Source organism: Chiroxiphia lanceolata, chromosome 12, assembly GCF_009829145.1.
Source record: "Chiroxiphia lanceolata isolate bChiLan1 chromosome 12, bChiLan1.pri, whole genome shotgun sequence".
In the NCBI taxonomy this organism is placed as follows: Eukaryota; Metazoa; Chordata; class Aves; order Passeriformes; family Pipridae; genus Chiroxiphia; species Chiroxiphia lanceolata.
The window spans coordinates 12,542,310-12,566,972 of NC_045648.1; the positions used below are offsets into that span (position 1 = coordinate 12,542,310).

The 24,663-nt window shown below is 37.7% G+C and overlaps 2 protein-coding genes across 15 annotated transcripts in view; both read right to left on the minus strand.

Moving 5' to 3' along the window:
- MYO5C (myosin VC) overlaps window positions 1-10,955 on the minus strand; it is a 31,935-nt gene extending 20,980 nt beyond the window's left edge. The window contains exons 1-13 of the mRNA XM_032700213.1: window positions 10,896-10,955; window positions 8,475-8,585; window positions 7,460-7,625; window positions 7,046-7,190; window positions 6,489-6,645; window positions 5,786-5,929; window positions 4,765-4,846; window positions 4,082-4,189; window positions 3,440-3,546; window positions 2,536-2,801; window positions 2,016-2,097; window positions 1,542-1,682; window positions 459-584 (exon numbers count right to left, since the gene is read on the minus strand). Coding sequence (XP_032556104.1) covers window positions 459-584; window positions 1,542-1,682; window positions 2,016-2,097; window positions 2,536-2,801; window positions 3,440-3,546; window positions 4,082-4,189; window positions 4,765-4,846; window positions 5,786-5,929; window positions 6,489-6,645; window positions 7,046-7,190; window positions 7,460-7,625; window positions 8,475-8,585; window positions 10,896-10,922 — 1,662 coding nt within the window. The 5' untranslated portion in view covers window positions 10,923-10,955. The remainder of the gene's footprint in view (window positions 1-458; window positions 585-1,541; window positions 1,683-2,015; window positions 2,098-2,535; window positions 2,802-3,439; window positions 3,547-4,081; window positions 4,190-4,764; window positions 4,847-5,785; window positions 5,930-6,488; window positions 6,646-7,045; window positions 7,191-7,459; window positions 7,626-8,474; window positions 8,586-10,895) is intronic.
- A 776-nt stretch (window positions 10,956-11,731) lies between these two features.
- Window positions 11,732-24,663, minus strand: part of MYO5A (myosin VA) — a 97,779-nt gene continuing 84,847 nt past the window's right edge. For all 14 annotated transcript variants that reach the window (XM_032700062.1, XM_032700067.1, XM_032700061.1 and 11 more), the window contains 9 exons: window positions 23,297-23,390; window positions 22,062-22,208; window positions 21,533-21,687; window positions 20,232-20,321; window positions 19,425-19,575; window positions 18,342-18,624; window positions 17,351-17,525; window positions 15,928-16,008; window positions 11,732-15,078 (listed from right to left, as the gene is read on the minus strand). In XM_032700062.1, the coding sequence (XP_032555953.1) occupies window positions 14,926-15,078; window positions 15,928-16,008; window positions 17,351-17,525; window positions 18,342-18,624; window positions 19,425-19,575; window positions 20,232-20,321; window positions 21,533-21,687; window positions 22,062-22,208; window positions 23,297-23,390 (1,329 nt within the window). In that variant the 3' untranslated portion in view covers window positions 11,732-14,925. The remainder of the gene's footprint in view (window positions 15,079-15,927; window positions 16,009-17,350; window positions 17,526-18,341; window positions 18,625-19,424; window positions 19,576-20,231; window positions 20,322-21,532; window positions 21,688-22,061; window positions 22,209-23,296; window positions 23,391-24,663) is intronic.

Consider the following 24,663-nt stretch of genomic DNA (forward strand, 5'->3'; position numbering starts at 1 on the left):
AATTTAGAAGCAAGACAAACTGTCAGAATCCACAATCAACTGCAATTTCCTTCTGCCTTCATTAGGAATTTCTTCCCTCCTTTCTTCATTATTCTATGGTTTCAAATCAAAATATCAAAAAAAGGAATACTACATTTGAAATGTAAATAACTGAGATTAAAATGTGTATGGGCTACAATTGTAACCTTTCTATTTATACACTCTACTCTTTTTCTGCTTTTTATCTTGATGATTTATTTCTATACTCTCAAATTCATTATCTTAAGCAGTTCTTACGTTTAAATGGCACATTACAGACACTATCACCGATAACTAAATAGCACTATGTATTGAAGATCAATTTTATGAAAGTTCCAAACAAGTGTGGTTAATATTTACTATTTTCTAATTCTGTTTCTTTTCTGAATGAGCTATTGCTAGAAACATGGTGAAACATTACTGGGTTGTTTACACTCTACCTTATCAGCAAAGTGCTGAATGATGAAAGACGTGTTTGACATCCTCGGCTTCTCAAAGAGTGCATTTTTATTGACAAAATTATTATATAGCTTTTGAAGCCAGTTTTCATCTTTTCCATGAGGTAACTGTAAAAATGAGAAGGGTGATCTCTTTAGCAAACTTGTTGGACTGTTAAGGGCAGCAAAAACACTTACTGACAATAAATACTCCGAATAAAACATCTTCAGTGAATTATGAGGCCTGACAACAATCAGTTTTTCCGTCTTCAAACTAATCAGTGGCTCCCTGTAGCAAATCATTTTATGAAAGAGCATTGTATTAATGCACAAATTTGCTGACTAAAGTTAATTCTCTGGTGAGTCATAAATAATTTTGTCCTGAGAGGATGCTACCTGCAAATGGGGACAATGTGACCCCTGAGAATGCTAGTGAGCAGAACATGTTACCCATATTACTCCATGGTTTGGATTCCAAGAGGTACAGATTGCCAGCATCACCAAAACACCTTTTAAGAGGCCATTTTAACAGGGCTTAACTTTCCCTGACCTGTTCCCCCCTGGCAAAGCTACTTCAATAGGTTTGGAAGCCTAAAGGAACTACATATAACATAGAAAAAAAACAGATTAGGAATTTCTACAGTCAGGAGAGGACACAGAGAAAAAAATAGTAACACCTTCATTTTCAAAATATTGGTGGAATAGACCCCTGGAGACCGAGTAGTCCAAATTCCTGCTTGGATAACTGCTGTTTGAACTAAAATCCAGAAAATGTCAAAGGATAAAGATCCCACTGCATCTCTGCTTAACCTGTTCTAGTACTGCACTACCCTCACAGTGATGAACTCTCATTACTGGATTGTCTTCTAGCTAAGGATCTAGTTTTAGGTTCTTAGTTCTACAAGAGCAAAATAGACTAAGAGGCTTACAATTAAAATTACCAAACAGAGGGCAAATCTTAATGTTCCTTTGATGAGGAAAATGCTCTACTTCCCATATAAAAGGATGGATTATAAGCCCAACTTGTAAAAATCTATGTAGGTTTTTTTTTTCTATGAGCTCTAAATGCAAGAACTTTTAAATTACCAAGCACTCTTCATCCAGAAGTTCTAAAATTCCCATTTTAGCTTCAATAAGGTCAATGACAGGCTGGTTGTCATAGAAGTCTATTAAAGTCCATGGGATATCTTCCTTCATATATTCTTCTTGTTCAAGTTTAAAAACATGCTGGATATGTGAAAATTATGCAAATGTAAGGTTACGGTAATTAAGGAAGAAAATAAATACAGTGTATGCACGTGCATGGTTGTATACATAAGACAGAAAAAATATTTTGGACTATATTACATGTCTGTCTTGTAAGAAAATAAACTCAGAAATTTTCATATGTATATGTGTATTTGTGCATACATGTAAAAAAAAGTTTATTTATTACTGGATAGTCATTATCCAGAAATATCCATTACTCAAGCACAAATAGCATTTGCTAATATCCATTACTGATAATCTAAAAATTGAAGTAAAGTAAGCTAAAGAACTGTAACAAATAAAAGAACATACCAGGTTAAATTGCTGCTGTAGCTTTTCATTAGCATAATTGATACAAAATTGTTCAAAACTGTTCACATCAAATGTTTCAAATCTGAAACACAATTCAAGTAAGAAAAGAAAACATCCCTCGATATCAAAATCAAATGGTAGTATCCTTAAAAGATTTCACAGCTATCCCAATGTTTCCAAGAAAATTAACTAGCCATAAAACCAATGAAGATGTTAAGGCATTTCAAAACTTCTTTAGAAGTTAATGTTACCACACATAACAGAGCTAAAAAAATCCAGAGTTAAATTTAAAAGTATCATATCAAAATTTAAATTTAAACCTCATTCACAAAAGATACTAATATTTATAGTAGCTGAACATTTCCACTACTCTGGATGCTAAAGAACTCATATGACCATGACCTTTTAGTAAAACAACCCCCTCCAAATCCATTAGCAGCACAAATTGAAAAATGCTTCTTATCAACCCTAAAGAAAAAGCACAACTTAGAAGTTAATTTGTTTCCAGAGACTGTCTTACCCATAAATGTCCAAAACCCCAATAAAAGTATGTTGCTTGCCAGAGAACTGCAAAGCTTGGTTAATTCTTTCCACAATAAAGTCAAATAAATGAGAGTAGATCTTCTTTGCCAGAGCATCCCTTGCATTAACAGCCTGAGCTCTTGTCATTGGCTTTACTACAGTCTCTGAGGTCGTGATAATCTTTCGGTGGCACAACCATCGGGACATTTTGTCACAGTTTAAATCCAGAAGTTCACAGAATATATTGAGATGTTTATCTTCCATCTTTAAAAAAGATAAGTAAATATTATTAGATTACATTTATTACATTAAGCGTTGTCTAGACAGTGAAATCCTTGCACTGCTGACATCAAACTATGATTTTTATTTTTAGATAGACAAGGGGCTGTGTTTACTACTTTGTCTGGCAAAATACCAAGATGAGCTGAAACAAATAATACTGGATAGAACTCCTGATACACCAGAGACAAACTTGGACTGGGTGAGATGCTTTGGATTAAGACACTGAAAGAAAGTTACTTTAGTCTGTGTTTACGTGTTCTTGCTTTTTAGACTTGCACAGCTTGCTGGGACACATTCTGAGAAGCTCTGACAAAGCTCTGTTTCCTGTATCCTGCAGAGAGTCCCAAATGGCTTTTCCAACAGCTGTGGATCAATTGGATATGGGGTACTCTTAGCCACATTTTGCCTTTTGTTAAGACTTTCTGAACTTGGGCACAAAACAGCATCTGTGTTGACTCTCGCTGTGCCTCTGTACAGATGAAGATGGAGAAATCAATCAAGTTTAGTACACCAGATTTAACGCTGCTCAGAGCCCCAGATATGAGAGAAACTATTGCTAAAGGACTTCTGGCACAGAATATAACAGAAAATGTTGCTATCTGAATGAGCTAGTTCCTTACACTGATGGATGATCTTTCATCTCCAGCAGCTGCTATTTCCACGTTGCCCAAGTGCAGGATTGCTGCCAGCATTTTAAAAACATCCATCTGAAAATCCCCATTCAGACCTAAAAAACCAATTCTCAATTATTTTAAATACCCAGAAACAGTACAATTAATTAAAATAGAACAATGATGGACTACTTGCTTTGTTGTGTAGCCAAGAATTGTACAGCATCTCTGAGGAGTACTATGCAAATCCTTGGTTCTGCCAATTTTCTGCCTGTCTGATCTGATGAAAGATTAGGCATAAATTCCTGTACCTCCCCAAGTGCCAGCTCAAGTCTAATTTGGTTTTCACATAAGCCATACAGGGGCAAAGAAGCTTCCAATTCCACTTCTGTCACAGCATGTTAGCTTAAGGGCCAGGAACACTCCAGCCGTCAGTGATTCTGATCATTAACAATTAACACCAATTGCTAATTGCTCCTGCCTAGTACTTTTAAAAACAGACCAACAGTACAATAAATAAGCTTTGAAAGAAATTATTTTGGTAATTACTACTAACATTTTGGACAGTTCAGAAACAAACCACTTTTGCCCATTTCATAAAAAAAGAAAAATCTAAAAAAATCTATTGAAAATACATCCCCAAGAATTTACCCAGTAAGGCAAATGTCTTCTGAGTTTCCACCATATTTGCTCTGTCATCAACTCCTTCTATTACAGTGCTGCCACCCATCCGTGTGTAGTTAAATTCTTCTGCGCTTCCTACAGATAAGAAGCAAAGCTTGTAATCCTGTAAAAACTAGGGACTGGGGACAGCCATTTGTTAAAACTCTTTATACCAAAAAATTAAAGATGATGGCAGATGATACCATTTCAGTGATGAGCTGGAGGTCCTCTCTTCTCTGAGAGAAATCCATGAGCATAACTCAGTTAAGTTGACCGAAATTAGTATTCGTAATTCCTAGAAATCTTAATATTTCATCTAATAAACAATGGAGACTGAGTAAACATATACCTAAGGTCTGCTTCTCCCAGCTTCTCTGTAGATAAGTGAATCAAGGCCCTAAACTGTCATGGCATCTGTCACTACAGAAAGTATGAGAATAAGGTTTTCAAAGGCATTTAGGTACTTGATTGTGCACTATTCGAGTTACTAAGGATTTGCTACTAAGTTCAAAACAAACAGGATTAATAGCTAAGTGACTTAAAAATGCAGGTCCCATTTTAAGGCTGTGAGATTTATGCTATGAAGCACTTAACATCCTAGCATTTGAAATCCCAGCCTTAAAAATACTGCACTGCAAAAATGATGAGTAGATTATTTTCTTGAGACTTACCCAATTTAAGATGTTTATATTCAGGCTGCATAGCAGATGCACACAACTGATAAAATATATGGTAGTTTCTCTCATTCTCTGACTGTAAAATAAAGCAAAGAATAACACTACAGAAAAAAATAATTAACAACAGAACATAGAAGCAAACAGAAAAACATTTGATATTCAACACTACTGTAAAGTGATAATGATGCCTGAGGGCTAAATTCTGCTGCAACATAGTCTGGCAAAGAAATTGCTCTATATTAAAACGGCACATCTTAGATTTCAGCATGATCTTTGGAAGTGATACATTCAAGTATACTTTATTTCCATTACCAATATGATGAGTTCTTTCCCCAAGGATGTTACTCTAATAATTTCTTCAGCTCCAACAACCATTTACTAATATGAACTGGCAAATACTGTAAGGAACAGCTGTGTAGGAGTGTCAGCTGAAACACTGCCCTGTGGTAACTCTGAAACCCCTCCATTTTCAAATCATCCTTCAGGCAGCAAATATATAGAAATATTTTTCAGTGTACTTAAAAAGTTGCAATACTATTAATAAAGAAACCTTTGTGAAAACAGTTTTATAAAATTAAATGCTTTCTTTAGGATATCATCACAATTATGCCCTGACCCTGTAGTGAGTCACATGCAATAAGCCCTGGCCTTATAAATTTTCAGCCAGTTTTTTACCAAGACTCTCTCTACCCTACATATGCTGCTCCTTTCCAGATACAACTGGTATGTGTCACTGTTGTGACAGCATGTTACAGATTTCTCAAATACTTCTTGCACTTATCTCAGGGAATTGTCCCTGAGATGCATCCTTCACTTAACAGAAGGAAGAACACGAAGTAAAATAGTTTCCTCTTACAAATAATATAACCTCCTGTTAAAAAATAAATCAAATGCTGATTAGACACTATTCAGAACTTCACATAATATTTTCTATACGAAATCAGTAAAGTATAGTAAAGTATAGTGCTTTTGTAGCTATACTGACAATGGCTATTTTAAACTTTATTTTACCCACCTGAAAGACAACTCTGGATTTCTCAAGCAGGTATGTTCTCATGTTAGCTCCAATGATTTGGCAACTCTGATCAAAACTGATTTCAGTGTATTTTCCAAATCGACTGCTATTATCATTCCGTGTGGTTTTTGCATTGCCAACAGCCTACAAAAATTATAAACTTTAATGATTTGATTTACTTGGGTCTCTCATAAGAATAACTTTGACAAAACTTGACTCAACTGCAAGTTTCTAAAATCAAAGGTGCTCAGGGATCAATCTCAGCACTGAGTTGTGTTACTTAAATTTTGAGGCCCAAAACTGAAGACAAACCTCAAGTCAAACAGTATAATGTTACCTAAACTGAGAACTAGAGAAAGTATGTTCTTCCTTTATAAGGAACCTTAGCTGCTTTCTATTCCAACTAATAAAAACAAACAAACAAACAACTTGTTCAATATTGTTTTCTCATGATCTAATAGGTGGCCAGACAACACTCTGGAGACAAACTAGTGACTCCAAAGGGCCACTGGTAACTCAGACAGGACCTTCCTGAAGCTGACTACCTCTGTCCATCAGTAATATTCAGAGGCTAAACTTCTAAATTAGATATCTAACTCAAGCAGATAAAACATCTCGAAAGACTTCAAACAAAGATTCCCAGCAGCTCATGGAATTCTTTCCTTGATGAGTACAGGCTTGACAGACACTCTCTGAAACTTACCTCAGTTATTGGATTGGATGCCAATACTTTATCCTCCACATGTGCATTGCTGCTTGACTTGCTCACAGTGGCAAAGTACCTCATAGTGTATCTTGCAGACACAGTCTTTCCAGCTCCTGATTCCCCACTGACTATAATAGACTGATTTTTGTTATTTCTAGAACCAAATAATCAGACAGTTTAAATCAGACATGTCTAAAATCATGCATAAATGTAGGAATCATAAATTTGAAACAAATGTTTGAAATCACAGCTGTGGCCAACTCTCATATATCAGTTCTATCTTTCATCTATTCTTCTCTTACACCAGCTGTAATCTCTAGGTTGGTGTCATTGCTATTCACTGAGCTAAGTCAGTGTTTTACTCCCCATCAAGAATGAAAATAGTTATGAACTCTAGAAATTCCTCAGCTGGTTAAGGAATTTGTCCTCCTTTAGTTAAGCCACCTATTCAAAGGTATTCTTAATAGTGGCACATACACAGTTAAATTAAATAACAGTGAACACTGCCACTAGACTTCAAGTGTTATTTATGTACATTAAACAACATACTGAACCTTGCCATTTGCTTGTATGCTTCTTCTGCCACAGCAAATATATGTGGATCCATGTCCCCCATGTTTTGCCCACTATATGCATGGATAATAGCATCTCCATATATTGGCAACTCTTTATAGGGGTTTATTGCAACCAAAATTATTCCTACAACCAAGGGTGCAAAACAAAAATAAAACACAGGTTAGTTAAATGAAATGCTCATTTTTGGCAACAACACTTAAACTGATACAAAGCAGCAATATTTCATAAACTAGGTAGGAGATACTGATCAACAAACAAGTCTATGCTCATACATAAAACCAGTTAACATGAGTTAAAACATACTTGAGGAAAATATTACTCACACCATATTGAAAACTAACCCAAGATATTTTTTAATTTTTTTTTTAAATATTGCATTTTACTTTGCTTACCACTATATGTGTAGATAAGTTTGGACTCCACAAAACGAACTCTGAGATTGTGTAGAACAGCTGGTTCATGGAGATAACTGAGTGCAGTGAGATCATTTTCACCAACAAGTATGTCAGGATTTCGTAGGGGTGGCAAAGCAGCTGGATCAACAGGGTAATTCAGTTCCTGTCAACAAAAACTACTTGAAACATCATAAAATGCATTATGTTTGCATAAACAGGAACTCATCTTTGACCTTTACACAAAGTTACAGAGTTGATGGAGCATTGTCTGATCTTCTATTTCATCAATTCCATACATCCCACTGAACTCGGGGGACTTGGAGCTCTTTGTTGCTCATGAAAAAGAAAGTTACATTCTCTTTATTTACATTATTTTGTATCGAAATCTGTAAAAATGGTAAACACGTTTAGCTCTCTAAACACATGCATATTTCAAGTAGAGATAAAAGCAGCAGACCAGCTGCAACTGAATGAAAGCAAACACCTGGTCAGAACTCAAGGCAGCTCTATAATGATCCTTACTTGCAACCATTCGGTTTTCTTTACACAAAGATTAACACTCACTTCTGTTTCGTTCAACAAATCCATTTAATCATTCATTTAATACTTATCTTTATGGAACAGGAATGCAGGAATACAGAAATGCTGTTTTCAAAATATTAAATCTGTAAAGAACTTGGATACTAAAATTAACAGATCTTACATAAAGCAACGACTTTAGGGAAGAAAAAAGTACCAGCTAGCTCTGTGAGGATAACTGCTTTCCTTCAACTTAAAATGAGTTTCAGGGCTTGTTTCAAAAGTGATCTTTCAGGTATGTGCTATATACTTATGTTATACAGATAGTAGAATTGCACTCCTCATATTTTTGAGTAGCAGCTGTTTACTGTACAAATTTCAATATGATAAAAAAAGAAAATATGGACATGTTATTTAGATCTCATAACGATGAGTCCTGTATTTCCACATAAATTTCAGCAAACCCCACAATAATTCAGGCTTTTCTCCTTACAGTTCCATCTTCTAATTGCACGTGGAGAGAACGGTCTCCAGCTTTGTAGTTTTTTGTGATTTCTGCAGACTGCCAAACTTCTTCATTATCAGGGATCCAAACCCTATTGTACTAGAACAGAAAAACAAGATAATAGTTAGCTTAGCTATTATCATGATATTTGAATGTAAATATGCTGTTCAAACCATCTAGTTCTCCTCTGCTGAAGGTAAAATGCTAAGCAAAATCTTCAAATGTTCTACCTTAGAAGCCATCAGAAACAGCACTTCTTAAAAGGACATAACACAGCTGCAAATCTCAGTAAGCAGGGAATTACCTCAGTGATGTGGAGTGTGTCCTTCTCATCCTGACAGGGTTTGACAAAGCCATCTCATCCATCCCTACTTACACAAGCAACCATAATGTATAATTTTTCAGCATCTTTATGTTTTCATAGCCAGAACCCTTCATTTAATTCCCTTACCCTCGCTATATTCACGGTCAGTTTAAACTGTTTAAATAAACCCATGAGAACTGCTGCAGCTGCTTACTTGAAAAATTTACATTAGTCAAGGATTTCATGGAGTGTTAGCAGACCCACAGATACCTTGGGGACTCATATACCTTCTCATTTTGGTGCCGCAACTGTTAGTTTTAGCACAAGTGACTTTTTTCCTCTCTTAATTTGGGATAAGCCTTGGAAGCCCCAGGAGATCCTCAGAACATGACGGTCTCTGCCCCAAGAACCCCTACTGAATGATGGTGGGTGCCCACACAGGTCCCTACAAACTGCACTGTACAACAGCAGCCTTCTTAATTCTTATTCCCAAGGATCAACACCAAACAATTTAGGGTAAGAGGGACTTTTGCGGGGACATTCTGCAACTTAGCTTGTGTTGCTCAGTGACTTCTCCAGGTGAGTTTTCAGGATCCCTGAGGACAGAAACTGATCCTTCTAGTCAGCCATACGCCAAACTGGTTTGCACATCAGGTGATGATCAACCGAAACCTCAGCCTCTTCCATGATACCTCTTTGCCTATGCCTTCAGCAGGATTGCATTTTTTCATGCAATATCCAAAATCACAAGGACATTTTCTAAACAACCCCAAACCCCTATGATGTCAATGTTTTCGTCTATCCCACCAAAAGAGATAAAAGCCCAGCTTCACAAATATCTATTTAATGGCCAAATGAAAAACATGGCTAAACTAGTTTTGAGTTTTCCATGTGTACCTAAGTATAAATTTTCTTTTGTGTCATTCCTATGGTATGTCGACTTCCTGGTGTACAAAAATGCTTGTTAAAATGAATTCTTACACAGAATCAGAGAATATGCTGAGTTGCAAACGACCCACAAGGATCACTGAGTCCAACTCTTAGCCCTGCAGGACCCTACCCAACAGTCAATCGTCCAAACATTTGGAACTCTGTCAGGCTTGGTGTTGTGACCACTTCTCTGGGGAGACTGTTCCAGCACCCAACCACCCTCTGGGTGGTTGTTGTTTTATTTATTTGTTGTTATGCAAGTCGGAATATCACCACCAAACAGCCTCAGGGGCACACAGTGTGTTCCCATGTAAGAAGGTGAACTGCACGGACGAGAAAGAGAGGGAAAACAATGTGACAAAAGCACTGATTCTTCAGAAAAGGCCCCTGGAGTTGCAGGAGCCTCCACTGGCAAATGTACCCAGCCTACAAAGCTGGCTGTCTCCAAACCCTGCCTCACAGGTAAACAGAAGGGAGTTTGCTCATTCCCGTGTCGGGTTACACCCGCGCTCCTTCCTCCCTTCGGCTCCCTGAAAATATTCCAGTGAAAAGTGCCGTTTGTTCTTCCAGCGGCTCCGAGTGCGGCACCAACACTGAGAATGAGCAGCCCTGCAGCACCGGGCTCAATGGGAGCTTGTTACGGCAGCTGCTGTTGCAACAGAAGAGACGTGGGCTTATAAATCACTAACATATCCACGTTGGTTTTGCTATTTAAAGCTAAGCAAACAAATTATATGCCACGACACTCCAGCGACTCAAAGGAAAAGGGGGGAAAGTTGTGCAAAAACTTCAGCAGGTGCACCAAGGAGGAAGAATCTTTGTTGCAAGGCCAAGTTCTGCCACACACATTCAATATTTGCCCAGCAGAAAGCGCAGCGCTCCGAAACTGAGCGCCCAGGGGAAGGGCTTTGTTAAACCTTAAAGTTGCCTAACCGCTGGCTAGCACAGCAGAGACCTACTCCTGAAGGCCAAGAGTCTCAGAAAAAGGTGCGTTTTCCTCGAAAAGGAGTATTTCTCCCCGGTGCCCTGGGATCTGTGGGACGGTCCCAGCCAGCGAGCCCGGACAGTCACAGACGGCCCCGGGCTTTAAAACCACGGTCCCGACAGAGCTCGATCCGCTCCCGCCGGAGCTCGGCACGGCCGACCCGCCCCGCTGCCCCCCGTGCCCCGCTCACCTGCGTGTAGAGCTCGGCCAGCGCCATCGGGACTGCAGGTTCCGCAGGTGGCCGCGGTCCGGCCCCGGCCCCCGCCCCGGGGCGTGGGGAGCGGCCCGGCCCCGCTCCCGGCCGGCCCCGCCCGCCGCAGTGCCCTCAGTGCCCGCTCACCCTGCGGGCTCGTCCCGCGGCCACCGCCCGGTTCTCACTGCTCTGTACCTATGGTGGAGCTGAGCGGCAGTCCCAGGTACCGCACTGGCACAGCTGGTACCCGGAATACACCTTTAGGGAGCGGCCAGAAGGGTCCCGAGGGGAGCAGTCCGGAGCCAGCAGAGAAAACCAACAGAACATTATCTTCCTAAAAGGAGTTTCTTTAGCAAACTTGGAATAAAATAAACAAATCTGAATGCATTTAGTAAGCTGAAGGCACTAACCGGTATTGCATCGAAATAGCCTTTGTGAGGAAGAAGATTTGAATAACCACAGAGCCAGGTTTTGGCAGGTGGCCCACCAGCCCTCCTTGCCTGGCACCAAAGGAGCTTTCATGGCACAGAATGTAATGTCTTAGTGAAAGACAAATCTTATTTCAGTAGCAGGAAATATTAGGTGACAAAACATCATAACAGAAATGAGCTACGTCGAACACAAAGTATTTTGCAATACGCGCAGCAGTTTATGGCACACTGCTGCTATCTGGGTGTGTATTTACACATCCTCAGATTTTAACCAACTCCCCTGGCAGTCAGCACCACGCCTGCCATGGAGGTAGAGGGAACCGTGTGACTGTCTGGGGACTACACCAACACACAGCTCAGGAACTACCAACCAACCAACCAAAAAAATTCCAAAGCAAATCGTACAGTTGTACTTTTATTTGGACATTTTCCAGTGATAGCTATTAGGCTACAGTTTTTATGATGCATACATTTACTAAGTACAACATCAGACACTACCACAGATCAGAGCTCAGGTCATTCTGACAATGTTTTGTTTTTCACCTATGTACTGTAGTGGCATCGAGTGAAAACCTAAGTTTAAAGGCTTTTATTTATCACATGAAGTATCAGCATCTTAAAAAATCCAAGTGTTTACTCATAGTTTTAGTATGGTATTTGAAATGTGTTCAGTTTAAATCACGCATAGACTTTCAAATTGCAAATGCTGGTGTTTCCAAGTTGGGAACAAATGTTACCGGCTAGCAATCCACTTTCAACAAAGAAGTTGATCTTATTTTTTTTCTGTGATAGATTAACCACATTTAACAGACTTAAGCACTTTCATGATCCATCTCAGATTGAAGTGTGAGAAGTAATTTTTCAAAATTTGGATAGAAGACTGTATCCTAAACATCAGAATAAAATTATCACTGGAATAAAAATACACCAAACTGAATGAGGTAATTATTGTGCAAAATCTCTAGAATAACTGTATATAATTCTAAGGGGTCACTGACAAGTATTTTTCCAGCATCTGATAAAATCTATCATCTCAACAGATAATAAATTAAAATATAAAAGATATGTCCACATTAAAAGAGCATAACAATGATTCAAAGGAAAAAAAAAAGTTGTTAAAATAATTCTGCATTATATTCCATGGTTAAAGAGATTTTAGTCCTAAGGTGAAAGATATATTATACACTGACACTAAAATTTTACTTTTGAAAAGTGCATGTAAAATACTGCCGTGTAAAATGTTAGATGAATTACCAACTACACATCTATTCCAACTCAAAAATATTTTCCTTTAAAACATGTCAAGCAGCATATACTTTTAATGTGATATAAAAGTAATACCAGTCAAACCACTGAGTTTAAGGATAATACCTATAAATTACTAACCACTACTTTTTTTAAGGAAACAATACAATAAGGCTTTTTACAGGTAAACAAACTTAAAAAATAAACAAAAATACATTTAGGCATACATTTTAAACACTTAAAACGCTTAAGTAGTGGATACATTTCCTGATCTACAGTATGAACATACTGTTATGCCAATTGTTTGTTTTTCAGTAGGAGAAAAAAAATTTGTAGGTCAGCATGTTCTCTTGTATTTTCTTTCCTAACCCTGTTACTGGGTGAGAAGGCTTTCCTATTACATTCTCCCAAGTACAGTACCCCAACAGTCTGAAAACTACCTTACACCTTATTTGGAGCCACGTAACAGCAGCCGCAGTTTCAGAAATCAAGTAATATTTTTAAAAAGAGTGTTTGGTATACCATGCAGAGGAAAACAATCTCAATCATTTAGCAAAGATCATTCAAAACATTTTTGCAATGCGGTTGTAGCTTCTTGGAAGTACTGGCATGATCCATCAAATGTAATATGGGCTGTACATATTTGAAAATAAGATGACATGAGCATCTAAAAATGATACTGACAAACTTTAGGTTGTCTTTACTTCTGATTTTAGCAACCATACAAACAGTATGTCTGCCTCTCAAGTAAAACAAAACTGAAATGTTTCAGTCTGCTTAACAGCAAATCTTTTTTTCTGTGAATTTGCAGGCAAACAGATTAGTACCAAACAGTCTAACAGTGTACCTCTAGATTATTTATCAATATTCTAGAAGAAATTAATGTCAATGCTAAGATGATAATTATTATAATACATTAGAAGTATTGCACAATGCAATTGAGCAATGTGTGTGGTTGTGGTTTTTTTTTACATGTATATTTCAGCCAAACACCACAGAACCGGATCCTTAAGCAAGGTTTCTGCTGCACATTGTGAAATGTGAATTCTGTATAGCAGATCCAAGATGTGTGAGACAGAAAAATCTTTCCAGTAAGATGTGCAATATCCAAAATAACTCAGTCTCTCATTACGAACCCTGGATTTCCGACCATTAAATCAGCATGAATCATAGTCAAATGACAGCATCATAGTCAAAAACTACTTAACGTTCTTGTTAGTCAACCTTTCAAAGAATGAGAGCCTTGGGCTACTGCAGAAATTTCCCATTAAAGTTTTTCCTCTCAAATTCCAGTGTGAAAGAAGACTTTTTATTTAAGTGGCAACAAACAAAAAGAGATTATACTCAAAATACACACAGTCAACTCTGGGGTCTACAAACAAAGGACAACATTTGACAGACTATATAATCTAAATAAATACTAAAATCATTACTGACTTCTGATCATTTGCTTCAAGATTCTGTATTTTTAGCTAACTACTTTCAAAAATAACTAGTTTAAAAATAATGAAACATATAATTTCCAGTGTGCTACTTGTGCTTAGTTACCATTTTCCTCTACAGGTGTTATTTGATACCATGTGCAAAAATCCAGTTAAAATAACAGACTGCTACAGACTGTAAATAAGGTTGACAACAAAAAATAAAGCATCTTATTTTTAGTGCTTAGCATGATACTGTCGCACATTTGAAAGAACAGAAGAATATGCAGCAGCGATTTAGTATGTTTGGTAAACCACAGTACTAACAAATGAACACCTAAGTTATAGCATATAGTGAGCTGTAAGACTTATCACTACAATTTATGTCAAACTGACATAAATGAGGAAGTGGTTTAAGAAATAATTTTATATATTGCCAGTTTGTGTTTTTCCATTCCAGTTTTTACAAATTAAATGTAACAGGCTCCCAAGTGACCGTGTATTCTACTACAAAATGCCTTACTTTCAAGTCTTCCACGTTCAGGACTGTGACTGTCCCTATTGGTCCCTGCCTATGAGAAGATTACATATGGAATTTAATTTACACTATTTAAATACGTTACTAAAGATCTAAAAATGTCTCTAGACAGCTGAAGACATAATTTTTGTCCAAGCCCGATTTCCATACTCTGGAAATGCATGAATCAGTGAAGTCCTCATAAATGCAATGACTGAGCACAAATGCACATCTTTCTCTTAGCCTTCAGTCTGTGGTGCTGTTGTGCAGTTTTCCAGCTACCTTAACTACAGATCTGGGCTTATACAGGCTGTTTGTTCAGAAAATGTGTTTTTAGTGGCTCACTATGTTTTAACAAGTAAAGATATCAGGCAACCGGTTCTCCATTTAACACTGACGGTACATCCTTGGGATCAGACACGTGATATGAAGCCCAGGCCCAAGCTGGCTGGGATCTGAATGGTTTCTAATGCCAGAGAGGATGGATTAAACGGAAAAGTAACAGGAAAGATGTGTTTAGCATCCATGAGCAACTGAGGAGAGTCCTTCCTGTCTCGCAGACGCACCTGCAAAGACAAGAAAGTGATTACATTATCACTCATTGATAATAATCATCTTGCTCAGATACATGTGTGTGTACAAACACACTCCACAGTAACTTGAGCCAACATATTTGCAAGAATTGTGACATTAAACTGCAGTTACTTTCATTGGCTTCAGTTCTGCATATCTTCCCCTTACAATGCAATCTGAAAGTGTTCCCCGTAAAAGGAAGATTTTGCCCAGTATCTGGTAACAATGTCTATTCAGTAAGTGGAATTAAAGTTTTATCTCAGTTCTACCTTCCCAATTTCCCTTATCCTGCTGGAAATGTAATTCAACTTCTAACAGACCAGAAAGATCATACTTGTTTCCTTTATTTTGCTCTACTGTCTGCTTTTCTTTGGAGTTTTCAAAACTTTTCATTTTCATCAATATATATAAAACCAGAAGGGGTACATTAAGATCTCTGGTATGAACACAGGCCTCAGTTTTCAAAGCAGTTGGAACTTCTCTTGAAGGTACAGGTTTGACTAAAGTAAATTTGCATATATAAATGTTACCACTTGAAAAGTTGGCATACATGTGTATTTACAGACACAAAGGTGTATAAGCACAAAAACCTCTCACCTTCCAAAACCCTCACACACATGACAGAGAAGCTAACATTTTCATGCAAGTCTGGAGGCAGTAACTTGTGACTGCTTCAAATTTTAAGGCTGACGTCACCTTTTCAACATAGTTAAAAAGCAACAGCTGAAAAGCATAGTTTAATTCAAAATCCTGAATGTATTTCAGGATGCAAGCTATTGTGGCTCATCAGAGGTTTTCACAGACATAGTCAAATGATTTTTGATGAAAAGATAGAGACATACCTGTATTGTACGTATAAATGATACCAAGACTCTCTCTTCAAACTCATTAACTGGAGTATACAAATTCAGAACTTTTACAATCTGTGAAGAAGAACAACCACTGTTAGGTTCATTTTACTGCTCACTCAACAGATGCATCCATGGTTATGAATAATATAATTTTAAAATTAGCTATTTAAAAAATAAAATTATTTACAAGTATCTGTTAATTTTTCTTTATTGATTCATACAGAATTCCATCACCCGCTCAGTGCTATGTTATACAACTGCCTCCTTCAGAACATGTGTTCTTCTGAAGTAAAAACTCTAAATTTCTACAAATGTGAGGAAAATATCAAAGGATGGAAAAATCACATGAGAATTAACTGATTGTGTTCCTAGCCCACCCCCCTCCCCAGAAACATTTCTCACCCTAATTTTGACACTGTAATTATGACCTTCTGTAGTCTTACAACTTCACTGTTCTTCAAGAGTGAGCTATTTCTCTAAAAATAGGGCTAAAACCACCAAAGGCAAGAACTGCATCACGAAGACTTTAAATAATAATATGGGCTAAATGTGTAAAACCTATTAAAAATTCTCTTTGTTTTTTTACCATTCTCTTTTTTAAAAACTGAAACACTCTGAACACTTTGTTAAAAAGTTAAAACACTTCAAGTACATGGAATTCTAGCTTCTTATTCAGTAGAAAATTAGGAGATTTTCCAGTAATGTGAATTACTAAATCAAAACAGTTGTATCAATGCAACTGCTTGTGCTGACACCATTATGAAAAAAATAGAGAAATTTCTTCCTTTTCTTGGTGAGAGTTGTTCAGTAAGCATCAAAGATGCTTGGATCCCTTTATTCCTGTACAAGCTGTATGCAAATGTAGCATGGTTTAAAAAAAAAGTGCAACTTATTTGTACAAAATCTATTCTTTCATAAACAGAAGTCTGTTTACAGAGATACACTGGGTTCAGCCTTCTGAGGCTAATGGGTACAGTAACTTAACACTTTTGTTTGCAGACTTGGAGATAACAGCTCTGTTTGAATTGTCCATTAACTTGACTGGACACTAACTCTGATGGCAGAAAGATCATTTCCTAGTATCCCAGGCAGAGCTGTCTGGACTACAGAGATGTCTTTGAATGAAGAGTTTTCTCAGAGGATTTTCACAAACAGAGATTATGTATAGTACTACACCCTGAACACTCTATTGAGATTCCTCTCATTTGTTCTAAACTTATCTTGAACATCAGATGTCAAAAGGGTCTGGTCCCTTTTTAATCCCTCCAATGTAATCTGTTTCAGTTGTACTAATGCAAAACAAGTAAGAAACCTCCAATTCATGTGTGACAGCAGTGTTGGCAGGCAACAGCAACACCAACAGAGCAGAGCTGCTCAAGAGTGACAGCAGGACAGACAAGGAGAGTTTCCTTACCTGGGCAGTAGTCAGTGCATTGCACATTGAACAAATGGCTTCTGCATCTTCATCCGTTTTCTTTTTTACTTGCAACAACTGTGCAGCCTGGATGAGGGGTTCCAGTGTTTCTTTAGCCCCACTGTTCATCAAATTTTTATCACGTAGCCATTCTTCCAGTTGACTCACATTGTATCTGTACAAAGAGGTAAGAGCATCAAGACATTAACCCTTGATTATTGCTAAATGGAAAGCATATGCAATTTCTCTTTCCCAGTGTTTCTTCTCTGTCCTTACATGCTTTTCCTTCACACTTCTAATTTCCTTTAATTTTGTCTTTGTACTGTTTTTATCTGATTAAGGCAGGAAATTTTGATTTTCATAACAGTTAGGAACTATGGTCAGACTTTCAGTAACTAGCTTTTCTCATTTGTTTCTGTTCCTCTTAATTGTAGGAATGTGACAAGAAGAAAGGCAAATGAGATTTTGTTCATGTTAAAGTACAGTGAGGCTTTGTGAAGTCACCTGAGGGACTGAAATGCCCCGGACAAATTTCTTGACATATTCCAGTAGAATCCATTGGACAACTGATGCCAAAATGATTAAGATGGCTTTATCTTAGAATGCAGCACGCTAGTGTGGATGAACAGGTATCCATTGCACCACCAGTATGCAAAAAAATGCAGCAGGTATGTTTGCTATTCTTCTCTAAAAACTGAGAAAGCAATTACCAACCTTTCACCTACAGTTCTGATTCCCACTTGAGGATGAAATACTTTTGGTTTCCTTCTACCATATTTACTTGGAAATCAGGTAAGATGCGGCCTAAGGCAACCAAGCTTTGTAAACGAACCCCACAAAATCAGTTTAGCAGCATCTGAAACTGTTTGTGTGTGGAAAAATAAATATTCCAGATGTATCTGCGGTTCCATCAAAATGATGTTCAACCATGTCAAGAGTGCACTACAATTTCCAGCAGTGCACACAAGAAAAGTATAACGAGCTCTCCCACCTTATCTGCATTCCTTTGCTCCACGAGCACATGTCCTTGCGCAGCAGAAGGTTATTAAGTGTTACGGCCCCAATGATGTAGAACATCTGCTTGACAACCTGTTTGATCAGCTCTGGATCCATTCCATGCTGGCACATCACTGAATGGAACGAGTTCAGCTGCCGAATGATGGAGTCCAAAGTGTAGGTTCCTTCATCAGCAATGCTGGATGTTCTCTTCCGCAGTCCTGTTGGTTTCACCCCTGAGACACCTTGGATGGTCTCATGCTCCAGCATCCCTGAAACTGCATTTGAGTGGCAACATTATTATAATGACTTAAACCTGCTGATACTCAAGCGTATTGTGGAAGAGAGCAAAACAGAAAGAGCAGGCTGGGCTTTCTGCTAGCCACAGTTTACCATGATTTCCAGAAATTGTGTGTCCCACTATGTTCTGCAAAATCCAAATTTACAGGGTTTTTACAAAGAATCTGGCATGTGTGTTTGAAAGAAATGTCTAACTCTAGCTCAGCAAAATACTTTCTTCCTCCCAGGATCATATGAGCAGCAGAGTCAGCAAAACCAAGAGCTGTTCCATCCTTCTAAATGTTGTGATTGGAAACCATAATGAAAATTTCTGTGAGAGTAGTGTCTGAACAGAAAATGGAAAAAAGATCTCTGAATGTGAGCTTCACCACTGCTAGCTATTTCATTCCTCATTGCTGCCCATAATAACAACTAAATATTTTTTCCATATTAATTTCAATTATGAGTTCTCAAGTAAATTGTCTAATTTTTCCATTGTATATTTCCCAACAGACAGAGTAATAAATATCAGATTGGCCTGACAGCTTTTTCCTGCAAATGTATGATTTATGACAAGTATGTATAAGGTATTTATTCTGTCACTGCCAGAAGAACCAATCACAGTTTTAGTTTTTCCTCTAATCCAACCTGACTTTGTCATTTATGAACACAATACAACAAGAACTATTAAAGAAATTCTACTGGTTAGGAAGAAATACAAGACACAGTACATTACCACCATCATAATTTTCATTTTAGTACTATGTTGAGAAGTTTAAGGAATTCAGCTTTGCCTTACCAATCATCGGTTGCAGAATATTTTCCAACACTCGGACAAGTTGTTGGTAAATCTGAATAGCCAAGTCACTCAGCACTTGTCTGTATTCAGCTAAATCAAAATTAGTGAGGCAGTGCTCATTTTGACGAGGTGTATTATGCTTCATAAACCCCTGAATTCATAAAATAACAGAAATTAATGATTCAATGGAGTACAAAAATATTACACAAACCCCGTATTTTCATTTTTTTTTCATGCAACTACAAGTAATACCTTTAAAGTAATAGTCACAGCCCCAAATTTTAATTTGGAAATTCTTCTGATTGAGACTAATGCTGGGATTTGCTTTTTAACTATGATGTCCACAGCATCTGCTTCCTTAACTTGAAACTTCAGGTATCTGACACAGGAAAAAACTCTTGCCAGCTTTCTGGTGGGTAAGACCCTTCTGCCTCACTCCAGCATGGGCATTCTCACCTGGCCAGTTACGGCCAAAAGCCCAGTTAAGTTTGAAAAAGGAATTAGGCATTCCACAGCCTCCAAATGTAGACTGGTCTGCCATACCATGGTTAAAGGGCTTAATACAGCCTTTTTCACAGGGAGTGCAGTGAATCATTACTAAACAACATAATAGTAGCAGCCAGATTCCTCTGCTCAGTCTGATTCAAATCTTATCTTCCGGTGCTTTCCACTGATGTTGTCGTTCCAAAAAGGTGTAGCTATTTTAAGACTTTGACTAGATTTTGAGATATTACAGGGATTTGTTAAAGAGCAGTGCTGACAGAAGTATTGGAGAGCAAGACACACCAGAGTAGGAGCAGTGCTTACCTCTTCTCCACTATACTGCTTCAAACAGTGCAAAAATCGGCAGGTGTTCGATAGCCAGAAGGACACTGTTTCAAAGTCATCTCCTCTTTTCTGAAGATAAAAACAAACACAGTTCAACAAAGATTGGCAGGAGGAATAAAATAAAGAAATGCTAGGTAAACAGTTAAACACTTAAAATACATTTTCTTGTAGCTACTCATCGTGTTGTTTTGTAAAACTGTATTTCAGTAGTGTATTAGAAAAACAAGGTTTTTGGCAAAATGCCATTAAACACCCTCCCTGTTTTCTGTGGTATTTTTCAAGAACTTTCAGGATATGATTTCCTCCACAGATATGATATTTCTGGTTTTACAGACCCATCCTAAATGTTCTGTGAAGAAATCACATGGCAATATGACTGTATTCCCCAAACACCCATTCTGTGTCACAATGACTCCTGTTAAGACCCCAACAGGGAGGATGGGAATGATGCAGAGGCAGCAGGATGAACAGGGAACAATTCAGTTTTGATTCACTTACATCATAACCATTTTGGCAGCCTGATATGGAAAACAAAACAAAACAACAAACCCTTCTCACCAAGGAACACAGAATCTAGTATATGCTGAGTAATATGCTGAGTAGTTCTAGAGCTCCATAGCATACACTCCATTCACTTAAATATGTTCAGGAATTCCTATGAATACCTAAGCTCCTGCAGGATTGTTTATGAAATATTTTTTCAAAACACGTAGTTTGATTAAAGGCTTGGCTTTTGAACACATCTGTCTCATTTAAAAAACAGAAAACTATATAAGCACAAAGCATATTTATATCTTAATAATGCCTTCAGGATACACCTGGCCTAAACTCTCCTAGCCAACTCATTGCAAAGACTTTAGGCAGCAACATATTATCATCATTGTAATCTGTAGGTGAAGCAAATGAGGGAATCTGTTAACCAAAACTGCAAACGAAACTATTTAATCAAGCGCTCTGGAGAAAATTAACAAAGACTCATTCTGCAAACTTTGACTACATCCAAAACATCAGAAGCATAGCTTCAGAGGAGGGAGACTATTCAAAACAAAAGGAAGGTAATTCTTTTCCCACTAATTCAAAGCACCTCTGGTACTATATGGATAAAATTCCAGCAATGTAATTTGTTGCCTTTTAAGACAACTCTTTTGTGACTTCGGTGGGAGTTCATTGATCAGAAATCCAGAGCCAATTAACTGAAAGCCTTTTCCTCATTCCTCTTACATAAAACCAAAAGCAAATTTTAAATTAATGTTTTTTCTAAACCAAGCAGACTAACTAACCTTCAACACTTTTTTGATGCCATTGATAGTGGAAGTCAACAATGACCGCACTTTTTGGTCATCATTAAGGTAATCTGCATGGCGAACACACATGAACAAAATATATGCTGGTAGTCCTGGAATCAGGTTGACAGCTACCCCACGTGGTTTCAGCTCTTGGGAAAAACAAACACACATTGTTTTGTTAAGTTATGAGGTAATTGCAACCTCCCCAGTTAATAGCACATACACATACATATATGGCCTGTGAAAACACAGCAAAACTAGGAAGAGCCACTTTCTTGGTAAAATGTGAGAACAGAATAAGAAAACATAACTGCCCGCTAAAAATATGCAGACACTTTAATATGTACTATATTCATCAGGAAGGAAAACTAGATTACAATACACATTTAGGAATTTCAGATAAACTGAACACTGTCAAAACCAAAATAAGCTATCAATTTCCTAATGCAAATTCTGTGTTCTTATCATTCATTTTTCAGAGTGTATGGGAGCAGAGAAGGCCACAAATGAGAAAGATGCTTACCTAAAATAAGATTCTTGACAAGTTTTTGTTCATCCTCCCTCTTATATTCTAACATCCCTTGGAAGTCCTTTTCTTTCCGTGGAATGTTAACTGGACGAATAGGCTCATCAATGATTTGTCCAGGTGATATGTTCTCCATCTGACCCACTTCAGAGAGAGAATGAAAAGAAATTGTATCATATTTTCCAGTGCAGCCAATGCATACACGAGACATTACTCTGACATTTCTAAGGAACGTCCTGGCTCCAGCAGGGCAAGGGAGAGAATATTAACAGCAAGAGTGAGAAAACCTGTGGGTTGAAATGAAGGTGGCTTAACAAGTGAAGGAAAGGGGAGGGGAGGGATGGGAAGCAAAGCAAAGGCAATTACTCATGACAACCCCTCATCCCAAGGGGACTGATGCCCAGCCAGTCTCAAACAGCAGCTACCTTGTATGCAAAAACCCCCTCTTCTGCTTCCTGACATTAGGAGGTACAGAATATGGAATATTCCTTTGGCCAGTCTGGGCCAGCTGTGTGCCCATATGCCCTCCCACCCCCAGCTTCCTGAGGGGGCAGAGCAGGAAAAAAGAGAAAACCTTGACACTGTGCCAGCTCTGTTCAGTAGTTGTCAAAACACTAGTGTGTTCCCAACACTTTTGTAGCCTCAAATCCAAAACACAGCATCATACAGGCTGCTATGAGGAAAGCTAACTCCATCCCAGCCAGATCTACTACATCTTTCTAAGTTAATTAGGCAATAAACTCACATAACACTGTGTTTTTAGAAACATTTTCCCACTCTGTATTATGTGTCAATATTACTATGGTCTTATCCACAGCACTAAACAAACAATATTGGAAGGCTTTTTAAAAAACAAACTTAGTTTCAGTAACTAAACCTCACATTCAAAGGAAAACTGGGTAATTTTTTTCTGCCTAGTTCATATTCAGTATTGCTTTTGTCTTGACAAAACCAGACACTGTCTTTGACATTCCTTTATGTTTAAATATTTGTTTGCCTTCAGAGAAATATCAATCTCCTTTTCTCATTGCTCCATAGCAAGACAGATCTTTTAAAGGTTCATAAAGGAACACACAGAGCTCTGAGTGTACCTCCTGTTTCTGCAATCAACAAGAGCTAATCCTACTGAAGACCTCAAGCCCTCATAACTGCTAAAACAGATGAATATGATGACAATCAGATCACAGAAAGTAAACCAAAATCCTTCTCTTTCTCTCAAAATATAAAAGTACCTTCAAGTTCCCCGATCTTCTTAGCAAATACTTTCAACTGTTTCTTTAACTTGCGAACAGTTTTGTCCTGCTTTTCCAGCTGCTCCATTAAATCCTGTAAATTAAAATGAGAGAAAGATTACAATATGAGCAAAATCCCATCATGTGTGACAGAGACAAAATCAGTGCTGCTAGAATTACGAGGCAGTGAGGAAAGCTGACAGAAGTGTCATCCTCTGGCCGAAGGTTGCAAGCTGGTACACTGCCTATAACACAAGCCAAATACTGCAAATATTATTGTTATGTGCAGTAAGAAAAAGGCAAAGCTCTTAGGCAGGCAAATTCTGCAGATACTCAGAACTAGGTCAGTTCTTACAGTAGAAGACATTTTGCTGCAAACATATCTTCCTAATGCTTCCTCCCTGCTCTTCCAAATACCCCATGGAAATAATTTTCTTTATTATTTAACAGCTATCCTGCATCATTTCTGCATCATTTATTCATGCCTTAAGGACTGACTCCTTATTTAGGCCTATCCATGTTATGAGACAATAAGAGAGATCTGCAGAAAGACCATAATTTGCACTCAAACTTACCAAAACCAAGCACCCAAACGTGCGTCATTTCTTGTGATGCTTTGCCACTTCTCCTGCTGTGATCACATTTCCTGACACTGAAACTGGCGTCTTACAACTTTTTATTCTGTACCTGAACAACATATAGTACCTAAAAGTCCTACTCTTGCAATAAACCTTTATTTTTCATTCAAGGGAGCACTCCTCAGAAATCTATGTTTGAATAATCCTCTGACATATTTATCGTAGTACATTCATAAAATAATCATGTAATTAAAAAACGGAGAGTCTTTCTAAAGGAAGCAAAACCTCAAGCTCAAAAAACCTGAAAGCCATTTCAGGTTAAGTGTTGGAAAGCAGCTTAAAAGAAAAATCTCATAAGCATGATGATTCTTCATGGCACTGGTAAGAATGTAAGGGATCATGAACTCCTTGCATCAAAAACATCATCTGGGAAACTACATCTCCCCTAAAGTATTGAAAAAAATTAGTGCAACATGGGCAACAACTTAGAATTAGGCACAAACTGCTCTTAATCATGTACTAAAGAGTTTACAACCTAATATAATATACTTGAATAGTAAGATATTAGGCCTGTTGACATGAACCATGCTTCACATCCAAAGCAGTATTCAATTCTACAACAGAAATCCTGCTAACACAATACACTTATTGTCAGATACAACAATTTTTCTTGAAATTAATAAAAAAAAATACATGTAAGCTCAACAGACTGTTTCAAATGTATCAGTGAAGGGATACGATTTCAGAACCACCAGTATGTCAGAAGAATAAAGTGCTTTCTATGGTTCC